This window comes from Pan paniscus, chromosome 5 (genome assembly GCF_029289425.2).
Source record: "Pan paniscus chromosome 5, NHGRI_mPanPan1-v2.0_pri, whole genome shotgun sequence".
Classification (NCBI taxonomy): Eukaryota; Metazoa; Chordata; class Mammalia; order Primates; family Hominidae; genus Pan; species Pan paniscus.
The window spans coordinates 56,702,432-56,718,891 of NC_073254.2; the positions used below are offsets into that span (position 1 = coordinate 56,702,432).

Genomic DNA, 16,460 nt, shown 5'->3' on the forward strand with positions numbered 1-16,460 from the left:
GGGTTCAAGCAATCCTCCTGCCTCAGCCTCCCAAGTAGCTGGGATTACAGGCGCCCACCACCATGCCCAGCTAATTTTTGTGTTTTTAATAGAGATGGGGTTTTACCATGTTGGCCAGGCTGGTCTCGAACTCCTGACCTCAGGTGATCCACCCGCCTCAGCCTCTCAAAGTGCTGGGATTACAGGCTTGAGCCTCCACAACCGGCCGGGTCTATATTTATTTTTAAAGAATTACTTCAGATGAAAATGTGTCATAAATTGCTGCTTTGCTGCACATAGTTACCATTATGTTGCTCATGTTTTATTGACTAGTTCTTGATCTTCAGGTACTTATACCTGGTGTCAGTACGCTTTAGGCATTCATGAATGACAGTCAACAACTGAGCTGAAGGTCATGGGGCACAAGGCTGTAATTCTTTTAATGGTGATGACAGTAACGTAAGCCTGATACACAAGCAGTATGTATTCAACACACTGATACCTGATAGCATGTCAGGAAAAGAGAATAGGCAATGCAGTTTAAGGGGGGAAAAACTGAGAAGTCATAACTACTCCAAAGATGTGCAGGAAACCACAAAAGACATGGACCTGCTTCTACTATAAAAAGAAAATGAAGCACTTCTCTGGGGTTGCTATACCAACTGTTTCAGCCCATTGTAGTCTTGCCTCTTTCAGGGCTTTAGCCACTATTTCATTTCATGGAAAAGCAGACATCTCCTAACAAACAGAGTGACATTTACCAAAAGAAAGAGGGCTTCTCAGTGAGAAGCTTAATAAAGAAAAATATTTACCTATGCTTTGCACAATTTTCTTTTTTTTTTTTTTTGAGACGGTGTCTCACTCTGTCGCCAGGCTGGAGTGCAGTGGCGCGATCTCGTCTCACTGCAGCCTCCACCGGGCCCGGGTTCACGCGATTCTCCTGCCTCAGCCTCCTGAGTAGCTGGGATTACAGGCACGTGCCACCATGTCCAGCTAATTTTTGTATTTTTATTAGAGACGGGGTTTCACCGTGTTAGCCAGGATGGTCTGGATCTCTTGACCTCGTGATCCGCCTGCCTCGGCCTCCCAAAGTGCTGGGATTACAGGCGTGAGCCACCGTGCCTGGCCTGCTTTGTGCAATTTTCAAAAGCCATTATTTCTATTCAATTTTGGGTACTTAACTACAGTGCTGGATGTAAAGTTTATGCAGTAAAAGCTTATTGAATGAATGAATCATAGGATAAATAATACAACTAGTAATTTCTTAAGATCATAAATTCCATTACAGTAACCCTGGTAGGCAACTCTATAAAGTTCTGGGCTCCAAGAAGAGGTCAGTGCATGCCATAAATGTGTTTGATCTGCTGTGAAGTATATTCAGTCTTCAAAATGTAATGCTTACATGAGATAAAATCGGTTGGTTACCACCCCCAAATTAGCATATGCCAGCCTGCACAAAGGTAAATAGCAAAAACTTTAACTGCTCAATCTGAATTAACCAAAGATTCCTTCTAGGAATCTTAAAAAAAAAATAAGGGTACGAACACTCCAAGCACTTATTTTCAGATGCATCAACTGACATAAATTAAAAATGGTACAAACTAATAATTGAACACCAGTAGCGTAACAAAATAGAATTTTCACTCTTTCCGCTTTCAGTCAAAGTGGTTTGCTCATGTTTGCTGAAATCAGAACTGAAACAATGAATAAAAAGAATAGATAAAAGTGGTTCTTCCATTAAAGTTCCATTCCCTGCCCTCAGCTGATGAGGGCACGAGAACTCAATGGAGCAGTTAGGGCAGACTCAAATCATCTCAGCTGGAAGCACTCTCCACTTAAACATACTCATCTGGCCCGCCCTCATTTCAAATTTAGGCAAAAATGGCCTCCCTGAGGCTTTATGACTTGCTTTCTTCTTTTTCTTCTGATAGTGTTTCCCAGATTGGCTCCTTGATGTGTTCTGGTAACTGTTCTAATTGTGTCTAAAAAAAGAAAGAAACAAAACTATAATGTGGATTTAACAGAACTCTTTGACTACAAATCGGACTTACTAATTTGGTCAAATCCTCTTTATTTCTTTTTCTTTTATCCCCCTAGTCTTTCTATAGGGTTTTGAAATGGAAAGAAGGAAACTTGATGGTCTATAAAACACTCTCACATACATAATCGATTTGATCCTCAATGATCTTCATGGATTGCCACTTAATGGGATCCCCAGGTCTAGACAACTCATATTGAGGGGGGAGAACTTCATAGGTGGTTCACGGAGGACTTGGGCTGAAATGGCAGGATTCTGTTGCAAGGGGTGGGTAGCCCCCAACCACTGTGGCAACTGTGTCTCCCAGTTTGCCACAGTTTAGGGCAAACTCTACTCAGTGGGCCAGGACCAGGCTGCAATGTATCAAAACAATAATACAGATACCACTCCCCACCGCCCCCCCGAAAGAGGTAGAAATTCAAGCTATACCTTTGTTACTTCCATGGCAACCCCTTCAGGTAAGTTTCGCTGAATATATTCCAAGTAGACATCTGCTGTGCTTCCAGTTAGATGTTCTAACTAAAACATCAAACATGAAAATGTTTCATGTAAGCTGTTTGTTAAAGCACGCTTTTTTTTTTTTTTTTTTGAGATGGAGTCTCACTCTGTTGCCTGGGCTGGAGTGTGTGCAATCTCAGCTCACTGCAACCTCTGCCTCCTGGGTTCAAGCCATCTCCTGCTTCAGTCCCCCGAGTGGCTGGGACTACAGGTGTGTGCCACCATGTCCGGCTAATTTTTTTTGTATTTTTAGTAGAGACGGGGTTTCATCATGTTGGCCAGGCTGGCCTCAAACTCCTGACCTCAAGTGATCCGCCTGCCTTGGCCTCCCAAAGTGCTAGGATTACAGGCATGAGCTACCGCGCCTGGCCTCCCCTAAAGAATCTAACATAAAATCCCAGGCTCACAGAACAACTGAAGACAAAAGGACTAAATTATAAGATATAGTTAATATAAGATTTTCTGTGTGTACTATGAGAGACGTTTCCCTCAGACAAAGATGGATAAAATTTGGGTTTTTCTTTTTAAGAGTAGGGACTGCGCAGGCACAGTGGCTCACACCTGTAATCCCAGCACTTTGGGAGGCCAAGGTGGGTGGATCACCTGAGGTCAGGAGTTCAAGACCAGCCTGACCAATATGGTAAAACCCCATCTCTACTAAAAATACAAAAATTAGCCAGGCGCGGTGGCGTACACCTGTAGTCCCAGCTACTAGGGAGGCTGAGAAAGAATTGCTTGAACCCGGAAGGCAGAGGTTACAGTGAGCCTAGATTGTGCCACTGCACTCCAGCCTAGGTGGTGACAGAGTGAGACTCTATCTCAAAAAAAAAAAAAAAAAAGAGTAGGGACCATGACTTTATTATATTTGTGCCCTCAATGACTAGTACAGTACTTCCCATATAAAAGATACATAAGTGCTTGTTTTAATATTTACCAATCACTTACTATGTGATCAAAGTATTCTGAGTGCTTACATAAATTTTCCATTCTAATCCTCACACTAACCTTATGAGATGGGTACCACTATTATTCCCATTTTATAGATGAAGGAATAGAAGTACATGTCACACAGCTGTTAAGAGACAGGACCTGGATTCTGGCATTGGCAGTCTGACTCCAGAACCTATGCTCTCCTTAAGCACACGACTGTGCTGGCACTAATGGAAGCACAAATGAGTAACAGATGAATGAAAAACCTAATGCTGTGCATCACTGACATGGAAAATCCAGCTAGTATGTGAAACAGTTATTAGAACTGTGTAAAAACTTCACTAGAATTTTTGAAATATGAGCAAAATTATTCCAATGCTATCTTTGCATAATCTGCATTCCTGAGTTAAGGTATGCACTACTCTAAAGGATTGCTTTATTTGCATTTACTTTTCCTACCATGACACTTCCATAAACACTAAAAGATATTTACCTTCTGTACAACCAACAGACATGGGCTTGCTGAAAGAAGTCAATCTAGTCAATGTTAAAGTAAAGTTATATGCTAGTGTGAATTTTTGGTATTTCAAAAATGCCAGAATTTCTCAAATACACTCACCTCTAAACATCTGTAAAGTGTTCTCATTTCATACTGAACTCTGTGCTTCTTGTAAATATGCACTGATTGGAGAAGAGTAAATCGCTCTATTTTCCTTGGAGGTTCATGTCTGAAATTAATGGACAAAACAAAACCTGAGTCACTATGATAACAAAGCATAATTCCATAATTTTGTAGGTCAGACTCACACTCAATTATAGGCATTAACTACCATTTACAGACTTCCATTTGCCAAAACTGTCATCTGGAACAACAACTGCTATCATAAAACTCAAGCCAAAATAAACACTGCAGACAGCAATAGAAACTTTTTCCCACAGGCTCAAAAATAAGCCCTGGCATGTCAAGTGTGCACGCATACACACACACCTGCTGCTTTTACACCCTTTAGTCTTTTATTGACCAAATATATTAATTGTGAAGAGTAGCACCAGTGTGGTAGACATAGTTGTAACACCTGCTGTATGTCTGTTGTTTTAGGAAAATCTACAGATAAATCAAAATAACAAAACTATAGTCTGTTTTGGGAAACCGTGGCCTTCTGTTTTTGTCAGAAGGCCAGACTGCCAAAGCCCCAGATGGGGCCTCGTTCAACAGCAGAAGGAGCAGATGAAAAGACAAAGGAGACAGTTATGCTTGACCCTGCAGTGACTCCAAGGCTTACCTTGTTCAAGCAAGAAATTACTGGGTAAGTGGTGTTTCTTAGGGAAGATTTGAAATGATGGATGTATTAGCCAAAAATCATCACATCCAAAGGGTCTAAAACGATTGTTCATTCACCTACTCTACCTCCCTGCTCCATGGAGATCCCAGAAACATGGCAGGAAGGCATGATCCTGATTAGGATAACATATGACAAACTTAAACTCTACCCACCAAGAGTTTCTATCCCACTTTAAGAGCTCAGACTGGGCCAGGTGCAGTGGCTCACGCCTGTAATCCCAGCACTTTGGGAAGCTGAGGCGGGCAATTTGCCTGAGCTCAGGAGTTCGAGACCAGCCTGGGCAACACAGTGAAACCCCATCTCTACTAAAATACAAAAAATTAGCCAGGCGTGGTGGCATGCGCCTGTAGTCCCAGCTACTCGGGAGGCTGAGAACTGCTTGAACCCAGGAGGCAGAGGTTGCAGTGAGCTGAGGTTGTGCCACTGTACTCCAGCCTGGGCAACAGAGCGAGACTCTGTCTCAAAAAAAAAAAAAAAAAGAGTTCAGACCTTCCTGGGATGAGCACTATTTTCCTGGTTGATCATATTACAGCAGCGAACAGGTCGGGTCAGGAAAGGCCATACTCACACTTTAATAGAGATACCAAGTTCTTTAGCAGCAAGCACAGCAAAATATTCATAACTGTCCAATACAGCCTTATCGTGACCTTTCACCAAAACCGAGAGGCGCTTATATAATATGTCTGGTTCATCAGAGATCGTTACCTAAAATCCAAAAGAAAAGTTTCAGTTTTAGTTCCTCTTCTATTTATAACTAGCAAATTTAAAACATTAGCCTCAATTGAACAACTTCAGAGTTTACTAATAAATGAGGAGAAAAACACTGAGTGACGGCAGTGTTAGCTGAAGTGTCTAGATACTTTCATGTTCAGATTTGGACAATGAGCCTCAGAATCTGTTAAAATACAGTGTAAATGAAAAGAATTTTCAAGGCAACCCACAAAATTACTAAAGGAACTTTCCAACTTAAAATAATTATTCAGCTTCAAATTCACAATGAAAAAGGACTTCAGGGTCTGCTAATAAAAAGAGCCTGGTCAGAAGACTTGGACTGAGAATTAAACTCTGCTAATGGTAGCTGAACGACAACGGACAAATCATATCATCTCACTGCACATTAGTTTCCTCACATATGAAAGAGGGTAAACCTATGCTATTGCTCATAGTATTTCTCTAAGAAAAAAATAAGAAAACACAGATTAAAGTGCTTATTAATTATAAAACATTATTATACAAAGCCAAGTTAGTTCTATTCATATTTTTTATTAGGTTTTATTCGCGTATGTTTTGTCTGCCCTAATAAACAAATTACTCATTTCTAATTTAAATGATATGACACTGACTATACCTATAACTTCAACCTCTTCCACCCTAATACCTAAAGACCTTAGAAATAATGGGTTTGACATTTTTGACTTTCTTCCAAAAGGTGAATTACCTTCATTTCATTCATCCATTAAACCAGTAAATTATACTACTAATCCAATGATTCAGAGTTAAATCACTTCACTCCTGAAAGATTTACTTACTAGCCAGAAAGCTAGATATCCACTCTCAATTACTCCAAAAAGGGTTGTTGGAAGAACAGAATATACTGATAGCCTGTGTCCTAAGTTGAGGGATGAGAAGGGGGAATATAGCCTCAAGATGTGTTCTGACTGATCCCTACAGGGTGTTAAAAGATACTTTGAATTTGTTAGGAATATTAAAAATCAGAAGATTTCACAAGAAAATCTGGATTTCAGTTTAGCTTGGAAGATTTAGACAGGCTGGCATCACTAGGTCTGATTTCCCACAGGGCAACAAGTGGCTAGAATAAGTAGCTGCTGTCTTGCTTATAAAGACAATGGCACACCATGCCAATTCTGCCACCTTTTCTTATAGGCCTGGCTCCTACAGGCATGTGAGTTGCAGATTGGGGCTTAAATGTACTACCATAGAAATACATCCAGTACTGGCCAGGTGTGGTGGCTCATGCCTGTAATCCCAGCACTTTGGGAGGCTGAGGCAGGCAGATCACTTGAGGCCAGGAATTTGAGACCAGCCTGGCCAACATGGGAAAACCCCATTTCTACTAAGAATACAAAAATTAGCCAGGCATGGTGGTGTGTGCCTGTAATCCCAGCTAGTCGGGAGGCTAAGGCATGAGAACTACTTGAACCCAGGAGGCTGAGGTGAGGTGAGCCGAGATCATGCTACTGCACTCCAGCCTGGGTGACAGAGCGAGACTCTGTCTCAAAATAAATAAATAAATAAATATCCAATATCTATTAAGAGAAAAGTTAGAAAAGAAAGAGCAGTAAACTAGACATGTGCACAGACAAAGTGAGTACCTACAGACAAATGTCTAGAACTGTAATCCCAAACTGTTAAAGGGGGTTATTTTTGAGGGGTGGAAATGAAAGGATTTTTAAAAATTACAAGTAACACAAAAAACTGGATTGATGAAATCATAGCTTCTACAGGGTTACCAAGTTCCTTCTAGATGTTTATTATTTGTGCTAACGCATTTTCTCACTGTGAACAATAAAGCACTGTCCAGGCCCAGGCTCAATACACAAAATGAAAACAAAGACTTGAAGGCTACAAGAAAAATACTTTTCCATAACATAACATCAAGTATTCTACATCACAAATTCTGACAACTCTTCCATTATGCCAAGCTAAAAGCAAGAGACTACTAATTAACACAGTTATTTGGGGGTAAATAATTTATTCCTTTAGAACTTACTTTGATACCCTGAAGACAATATAATCCAGGGAGTTAAGAGAATATATGCGTTGTGCATTTGCCAGTATTCTAGGACAAAATTTTTTTATTCATAGAGTGTTTGGGGAAAAAAAACCCAATGAAATAATAAGGAAAACCTATTGCTAAGGTAGCTCCTTATACCAAGAAACAGGGAGTACATACCACAGGTTTGGTCGAATCCTTTGGAACATCAACGTGTAGGTTTGAAAACTGTACCCACTTCATATTGGTACTGCTATGTGTGGGGAAAAAAAGAGAAACCTAAGTAAAATAGCACAAGAACCTATTTTGTTCAATTTAGCACATCCAATTGTATACTTACAGAAGCAAGCCACCATTTTTGGCTGTATTGCCCTTAGAGGTGTTTACAGAAAAATTCCCCAATCCCTAAAGAAAAAAAAAGTAGGACATGTGTTAGAATTAAAGTCAACTACCAAACCATTCATAATTTCCACTAAAAACTAAAAGGTTACCTCATTATTTCAGATGAAGATACTGGGGTAACTAAAATGGCCAAATTAGATTAAAAAAAAAAAGAGGACAATGGTAGAGCTGATGATAAAAAAAAAAAGCAGTCTCAAAATACTAGAGAATCTCTATTTTAAAGATTAGGAATAAAAACTTTTTCAAAAAAACAATTCTCACATTTAAAAAAAGCTATGAATTATGTGGACATCAAGAAAAAATGTGACTTCATTTTCCCATTATTTTTTACAAATTAATTGTACTTCAGTATAATACTTATTTTGCCTGAATATCTTTAAGCAATAAAATATATTGTTTTTATAATTTGTTAAGAGTTGGAATAAAAATTCTAAAGTATCCCTCTTTTGATGCTTTCATACATCTTTTAAAGCATACATATTTCTTAGCTTGGCTGGGATAACTAGCTTATAATGAACTGAAATATGTGCTGTGACTTATACCCATCATTAACTACTATGCCACATGCTACAACGAACCCACATTTCCAAATCCTTTACCATCAGCTCCCCCTGGTGGAACAAGACTTTCCAGTTTTAGGAAACAAACAATACTACTACATATAACAGCTGTTTTTTCCTTTAAACTTTTCTGAGATTTTGAAGTGTAACCTGAGAAAGTGGAAACACAATAGGATCCTTAAAAACACAATGAAGATGAAAATAAGGCCAGGTGCCGTGGCTCACACCTGTAATCCCAGCACTTTGGGAGGCCAAGGTGGGTGGATCACTTGCGGTCAGGAGTTCCAGAGCAGCCTGGCCAACATGGTGAAACCCTGTCTCTACTAAAAATACAAGAATTAGCCAGGCATGGTGGCGGTGCGGTTGTGATCCTAGTTACTTGGGAGGCTGAGGCAGGAGAATTGCTTGAACCCGGGAGGCGGAGGTCCAGGCTGGGTGACAGAGCGAGACTCCCTCTCAAAAAAAAAAAAAAGAAGTTTAGCATAAGTGAAGTTTCATTAATACAAATGATTGTCACCTAAGTATGTTTTTGTTTGTTTTTTCAGGGTTTTTTTGAGACAAGGTCTCACTCTGTTATCCAGGCTGGAGTGCAGTTGCATGATCATGGCCTGGACCTCCCAGGTTCAGGTGGTCCTCCCACCCCAGTCTCCCAGATAGCTGGGACTACAGGCACGGGCCACCAGGCCCAGCTAATATTTTGTACTTTTGTAGAGATGGGGTTTCACCATATTTCCCAGGCTGGTCTTGAACTCGTGGGCTCAAGCGATCCTCCAGCCTCAGTGTCCCAAAGTGCTGGGATTTCAGGAGTGAACCACCACCTAGCCACGTTTTAAAAGCCTATTCTTAGCTTATTGTCCTTCCTCTCCTTACCCAAGATAGAGACAAATCATAACTCTATAATCTTCTTTGCACCAAAGGGGAAAAGGAAAAAGGAAATCAGGTACAACACAAAGTGGTAAGAGGTATGTGCCATTCTTCAGACAAAATTGCATAGAAAATTCCCTCCCAACAATTACACCAGTGACCCCACAATCGAATTGTGCAAGAGGAGCAAGAATATTACACTTCTCAGTCACATTCTCCCACTATAAACCTCTGCTTTTTCTTTTCTTTTTTTTTTTTTTTTTTTGAGACAGAGTCTTGCTCTGTCGCCCAGGCTGGAGTACAGTGGAGCATTCTCAGCTCACTGAAACCTCCGCCTCCTGGGTTCAAGCAATTCTCCTGCCTTAGCCTCCTGAGTAGGTGGGATTACAGGGGCCCACCGCCACACTCAGCTAATTTTTGTATTTTTAGTAGAGACGGAGTTTTGCCATGTTAGCCAGGATGGTCTTGATCAGGAGATCTCGTGATCCGCCCACCTCGGCCTCCCAAAGTGTAGGGATTACAGGCGTGAGCCACCGTGCCCGGCCAAGAAGTTTTTAAATTGCATTTTTTCTTTGTATTTCTTGAGAGAGAGAGAGAGAGAGAGTGTGTGTGTGTGTGTGTGTGTGTGTGTGTGTGTGTGTGTGTGTGTGTGTGTGTGTTGGGGGAGTGGTGGTTTGGAAGGGAGGGCTGTCTGGGTAAATTTGTCTTAATAAAGCAGTTCAAAAATTTCAATCTCTAATACCATCTGACTTTTCTCAAGAACAGTGGTTTTCAGGCCGGGTGCGGTGGCTCAAGCCTGTAATCCCAGCACTTTGGGAGGCCGAGGCGGCCGGATCACTTGAGGTCAGGAGTTCGAGACCAGCCTGACCGACATGGTGAAACCCCGTCTCTACTAAACATACAAATATTAGCTGGGCATGGTGACGCATGACTGTAATTCCAGCTGCTCGGGAGGCTGAGGTAGGAGAATCACTTGAACCCGGGAGGTGGAGGCTGCCGTGAGCCGAGATCGTGCCATTGCGCTCCAGCTTGGGCGACAAGAGCAAAACTCCGTCTTCAAACAAAAACAAAAACGGTGGTCTCAAAGTGTAGTCTGAGGACGTCTGTGGGGTCTGAGACACTTTCAGGGGATCCGGGAAATCAAAACTATTTTCATAAAACCAAAACGTCATTTACAACTTTTCCACTCATTCTCTTACCAGTGTACAGTGAAGTTTTCCCGTGACAGCCTGAGGTGTGATATAGGAAAAGATTAAATACAGAAGCAGATTTGAATCTAGCTTTTATTAAGCCAGAAATTAAAGAGAGCTGCAAAAATGTAAAACATTGCTGCTCCTTACTCAGTTTGTTCAGAAAATATATTTTTCATAAAGTATTAGTTGTAACATGTAATGAGTTAGTGTTACTTTTAAGTCAATATATATTCTTAAGTTTTATTTTCCAAAAAGCTAAATATAGATAGCAAAAACCCACAAAAACAAAAGCTCTCTGGAGTCCTGAACTCCGAAAGTGTAAAGTGGTCCCAAGGCCAAAAAGCAGGAGAACCGCTGCTGAAAAGTTTTTGCTCCTCCTGCAAATAACTGCGCAGAGGATATCTAACCCACTCCTCTGGCTTGAGACCTTCATCTAAATTTGGATGCCAGGAAAGCATCTCAATTTAGTTCCATGGGAAGAGTCTGAGATCTTGCACCAGCTCAGCCTCTAATTTTCGCGAGGCAAATTTCCTGTCTTCTCTGAGCCTCAGTTTATTTTGCAAGCGTGAAAGGAGGGGTTTTGGAACATACGAAGTACAAAATCTTTTCCAGCTCTGACATTCTACGATTATTCTTGTTCCTATCTTTGCCTGGACTCACTAACTTATATTTAATTCCATGAGAGAATTCTGATAAAACCAGCCCCTTTCTCGTCACTTTCCTGTAAACGGCGCGAGGTGAGGGATAAATATCAGGAAAAATCCTGATGGGCAGAGCGGCTGGTGGCAGGGAAACTTAAAAGCAACTATCCCGGTCAGCCCTCCTAGTCTCCCTAGCCAATCCAGTACCTGCCAGAGGCGCCGGCACACAGCCCCGAACGCTGTCCGCGCCGCCATCTTGCCGGTCCCGACCTCTCAGGATTGCTTCCGGGGTTACAGCGGCGTCCTCAGACCATAGAGTTCCGCAAAAGAAGAGAGTACATCCTCATGTTCCGGCGCCGGAACAACCATAGAGACATGATCCTGTGCTTTTTGGGGGCGGGACAGTTGGCTGGCCGAGGCTGGTTTTGCTCCGGCCAGTGTCTGGATAGTTACCAAGCCCTATTAATGTTTTCACCTTTAAATTGTTGTGTGTGTATACACACACACACACACACACATTTATTTATTTACTTATTTTTTCCTTTTAGAGACTGAGTCTCACTCGGCTGCCCAGGCTGGAGTGCAGTGGGCACAGTCATAGCTCACTGCAGCCTCAAACTCCTGCCTCAAGTGATCCTCCTGCCTCAGCCTCCCAAGTAGCTGGACTACAAGTGCGTGCCACCACAGCCGACTAATTTTTTGTTTTTTTTTAATTTTCTTGTAGAGACAGGGTCTCATTATATTGCTCTCATTATTTTGTGGGCTGGTCTTGAATTCCTGTCCTCAAGTGATCCTCTGGCCTTGGCCTCCCAAAGGACTGAGATTACAGGCATGAACCACAAAGCCCGGACTGAAACTAGTGTATTGACACCATTTACTTCAGTACTGGAATAATGGGTGATTTATTTTCCTATTTTTGCATTTTTCAATTTTTTTTGCATTTTTCAAAATTTTAACAAAATCTATATTTAACAAGAAAAAGAAAAGTCGGCCACTACCGTTGGGTCCAGTTGCCACTCAGTTACCTTATTGCAGCGGCTTTCTAATTATGGTTCTTAATCCTTTCTTCCTTCCCCACACCAATTGGAATTCCTGTGCTCCAACCATTTTGTATACCGCTGTCCTACTGATCTTTCTAAATTATTCATTTCCTTATGTTACTCTAGTATTTAGGAATTTACAATGGCTAGCTTCACTTACAACAAGCCGAAGTGTTTTGTCTAATTATTAATGTCCACCATAATTTTTTCCAAGTAAAAAGATGTATAACTGGGATTTGCTATAATAAAAACTTCTTCAGGCTGGGTGCGGTGGCTCACACCTGTAATCCCAGCACTTTGGGAGGCTGAGGTGGGCGGATCATCTGAGGTCAGGAGTTCGAGACCAGCCTGGCCAACATGGTGAAACCCCATCTCTACTAAAAACACAAAAAATTAGTGGGGTGTCATCGTTGTGTGCCTGTAGTCCCAGCTACTCAGGAGGCTGAGGCACGAGAATTGCTTGAACCCGGGAAGTGGAGGTTGCAGTGAGGCAAGATCGTGCCACTGCACTGCAGCCTGGGAGACACAATGAGACTCTGTCTAAAAAAAAAAAAAAAAGAAAGAAAAGAAAAGAAAAGGCCAGGTGCAGTGGCTCGGCTCACACCTGTAATTCCAGCACTCAGCACTTTGGGAGGCCAAGGCGGGTGGATCACCTGACGTCAGAAGTTCAAGATCAGCCTGGCCAACATGGCAAAACCCCGTCTCTACTAAAAATACAAAGTCAGGCATGGTGGTGTGCACCTGTAATCCCAGCTATTTGGGAGGCTGAGGCAGGAGAATCTCTTGAACCCGGGAGGCAGAGAGTGCAGTGAGCCGAGATTGAGATTGTACCACTGCACTCCAGTCTAGGGAACAGAGCGAGATTCCGTCTCCAAAAAAAAAAACTTATTCCATTTGTGCAAATCTTTAAAAATTTATTTTTATTTTTCCTTTTACTTTCTCCTCATCTTAAAGTCTGCTTCTATAATACTATATTGTCTTTTTTGTGTGTGTGTGTGAGACAGTGTCTCGCTCTGTTGACCAGGCTGGAGAGCATTGGCTTGATCATAGCCCACTGCAGCCTCAAACTCCTGGGGTTAAGTGATCCTCACACCACAGCCTCTGGACTATCTAAAACTACAGGTGTTTGCGACCATTTTTTATTTTATTTTTATTGTTTTGTAGAGACAGAGACTTGCTATGTTGCCCAGGCTGGTCTCAAACTCCTGGCTTCCAGCAATCCTCTCACCTTGGCCTCCCAAAGTGCTGGTTTTACAGGTATGAGCCACTGCACTTGGCCCATTTGTTCACATTTCTAAGCTTTATTTCCCCAAAGTGCTTTCACATATGCATTTTAGCCTAATGGAAAACTCTAGCCTTATAATCAGATCTGGTTTCTAATCCCAGGCTTACCAGTTAGTTGAGTGACTTTGAGCAAGTTATTTCCTTACCCTCAGCCTCAGTTTGCTCATATGTCAAAAAAAAAAAAAAAAAAAAAAAAAGATAACAGTAGTTCCTGCTTCCAATAGTTGCTTGGGAATTCAATGCAATACCAATGTATGGTGTTTAGTACAATACTGCCATGTAATGATACACTATAGATGTCATCCACTATTTGTGCCATTAAGTTTCTACCTCACCTGCCTCACAAGGTTGTTGAGAAGATTAAAAATAAAAAGATCAAGTTTATGAGAATATTTTATAGCATCCAAATAAAGAACTGTACAAATATAAAGTTGTTTTTTTTTCTCCCCACAAATAGTTATTACTACCCTATTTTGCAGGCAAGAGAACGAAAGAAGAGGCAGAATGATTCGCCCAACATCACACCTATCTAGGAGATAGAAAAGGTCTAGGAGCAGAAACCAGTTTTCCTGCCCCTCAGGCTGGCCTCTGTTTACTAGAATTCAGTCCGTGTTGAGGTGTGGCAGAGATTCCAGTGTGGCCTTGCAACAGGGTATGGAAACAGCACACTTCACCTGTGTGCACTTCTTATTTATTTATTTTTGAGACGGAGTTTCACTCTTGTTGCCCAGCCTGGAGTGCAATGGCATGATCCTGGCTCACTGCAACCTCCACCTCCTGGGTTCAAGTGATTCTCCTACCTCAGCCTCCTGAGTAGCTGGGATTACAGGCATGCGCCACCACGCCCAGCTAATTTTTGTATTTTTAGTAGAGACGGGGTTTCTCCATGTTGACCAGGCTGGTCTCAATCTCTTGACCTCCTGATCCGCCCACCTTGGCCTCCCAAAGTGCTGGGATTACAGGCTTGAGCCACCACACCCGGCCTCACCTGTGTGCCCTTCTGCTGGACTCGGTGATGCCCCATGTTGGCAGGCTGCCCAGTGCCCTTCTCAGAATCAGTCTCTCTCTCTGAATTGTGACACTTAAGGGGATTTCTCTCAGCCAATGGGGTTTTCCAACAGCCTCCCCACTCCCAACTCTGTTCCTGCTTCCAAAGTTTGCATCGGTTTGTCCAAATGGCACTTCCGTGAGGCCCTTCACCCTGCCTCTGTCCCCTTTGAGTAGCCTCAGCTGGGTGAGTGTTCTGCAACTATAGTGCTTGCAAACGACTTTCACCTAAGTTACCTACTCTGATCCACACCAGAAGACATGGATTTTATCCTCATTTTATAGATGAGGAACCCAAGGTGAATTGACTCACTCAGGGTCATATGGTAAGTTAGTTACAGCTAAACCAATAACCATCTTAAAAGCAGTGCCTTTTCTACCTCTGCAGTGGGCTGGTGCTGATTCTATGATGAGGTTCAGTTCTATTTAAATCTCTTGGATAATAGGACTAGAAATACCCACCACCCTAGCACCACTCCAAAAGAAATAGGGGCTTATTTTTAAAGACCTGTGTGGTCTGGACAGCTCCTGGAACTGGAAAGGTATGCTTTAAACAGTCTTAGGGACTGGATACCCTCTTCCCTCCTGAGGCCAAATGTGTTCTTTTTAATGATGGGCTTTCACTGCTTACCAATAGTTTCTGCTCCCTCAGGACTCTGCATGGCCACTGCTCTCTGCTTTTGGCTCATCAAGTTTCTCCATTCATACTCTCAAATGTGGAAATTTGATTTGGTTCTCTCATCTTCCTGGGCTAAGCCAAATGTGTCACCACACGGCCTAGGGGCCTAATGGTTTGGGATCAAGTGCCGACTTGCTAGGGCCTAGGTAGAACTCATTGTAAGGGGCAACATCAGGTTTTGCCAAGAGTAGGGCTGTGAACAGTGCTCTTTGGCATGAGGTGTGGGCAGGGACAGCGTTCTGAAGCTTGGCCTATCCGTTAAGGGTCTCTTTCCTACAGCCTAAACTTCCAGACACCCAACCGGAGCAGGAGTCCAATGATTCTAGATAGTTGATGCAAGTAAACCTTGCTTTATGTCCAGAAAAAATAAACATAGATACATCAAATATTTTACAGTTAATCATATTTTGATTGTGCCAGTTGTTCTGTTTTTAAAGACAGTCCTTTCCAAAAGATCCTCTCTTACATAAAGGAAGTAATCAGCTCTTTGGCTCCTTTTTTTATATTTATTTTTATTATTATTGTTTTTTTGAGACACAGTTTCACTCTTGTTGCCCAGGCTGGAGTGCAATGGCGTGATCTCGGTTCACTGCAACCTCTGCCTCTTGGGTCCAAGGGATTCTCCTGCCTCAGCCTCCCGAGTAGCTGGGATTACAGGCATGTGCCATTATGCCTGGCTAATTTTTGTATTTTTAGTAGAGACAGGGTTTCTCCATGTTGGTCAGGCTGGTCTCAAACTCCTGACCTCAGGTGATCTACCCGCCGCGGCCTCCCGAAGTGCTGGGATTACAGGAGTGAGCCATCACGACTGGCCCTTTGGCTCCTTTACACAGGGATATCTACAATTCAAAGATCACTTATGGTTCTCTTAGGAATATATTATTCAATTTCTTAAAATGTCTTCCTAATTATGCTTTGCTGTGTCAACATGAACTCTCATCCACATTCCTAGAGCACATCTCAGCTCGCTGGCAGTGGCTGAGGATGGTAGATAGGGAGTAAATGGAATTCGGGATTTACACACACATTCTCTCTCTGCCAAATGCACACATGGATGAGCATACCTGGAGGACTGGCGAGTTAACTCATTGAACAAATAGTTGCTGAGCACCTGCTATAAATTGCTGTGTACATGTGGGTGATGGTGAGAGGATTCCGAATATTGATAGGGCTCTTCTCAATCCTGGAATTGAATCTGTTCCAAGGCCCCCATATGTCTTTCTAGGTA

The 16,460-nt window shown here is 42.2% G+C and overlaps 1 protein-coding gene across 4 annotated transcripts; it reads right to left on the minus strand.

The window, feature by feature from the left end:
* Positions 1-386: 386 nt before the first annotated feature.
* MRPS10 (mitochondrial ribosomal protein S10) lies at positions 387-12,933 on the minus strand. 4 transcript variants are annotated; one of them, XM_055113602.2, is made up of 8 exons: positions 11,390-11,443; positions 10,548-10,577; positions 7,863-7,927; positions 7,703-7,772; positions 5,357-5,493; positions 4,065-4,173; positions 2,447-2,536; positions 387-1,961 (listed from the first exon to the last, which is right to left on the minus strand). In XM_055113602.2, the coding sequence occupies exons 1-8, from the start codon at positions 11,435-11,437 to the stop codon at positions 1,878-1,880; spliced, it is 633 nt and encodes a 210-aa protein (XP_054969577.1). In that variant the 5' UTR covers positions 11,438-11,443; the 3' UTR covers positions 387-1,877. The 4 variants fall into 4 exon arrangements, with proteins under 4 accessions (XP_054969577.1, XP_054969576.1, XP_003833343.1 ...); XM_055113601.2 differs by having other exon boundaries at positions 7,703-7,775; XM_003833295.4 differs by lacking the exon at positions 10,548-10,577 and having other exon boundaries at positions 7,703-7,775; positions 11,390-12,933.
* Positions 12,934-16,460: the final 3,527 nt, after the last annotated feature.

Excerpts from the sequence above, each read along its gene's own strand:
- MRPS10 (XM_055113601.2), bottom strand. The coding sequence starts at position 11,437 with ATGGCGGCGCGGACAGCGTTCGGGGCTGTGTGCCGGCGCCTCTGGCAG. Across the intron at positions 5,494-7,702 it reads AGGATTCGACCAAACCTGTG|GTAACGATCTCTGATGAACC; the intron begins GTATGTACTCCC and ends TTTGGATTTTAG. Across the intron at positions 1,962-2,446 it reads TTGCCATGGAAGTAACAAAG|ACACAATTAGAACAGTTACC; the intron begins GTATAGCTTGAA and ends TTCTTTTTTTAG.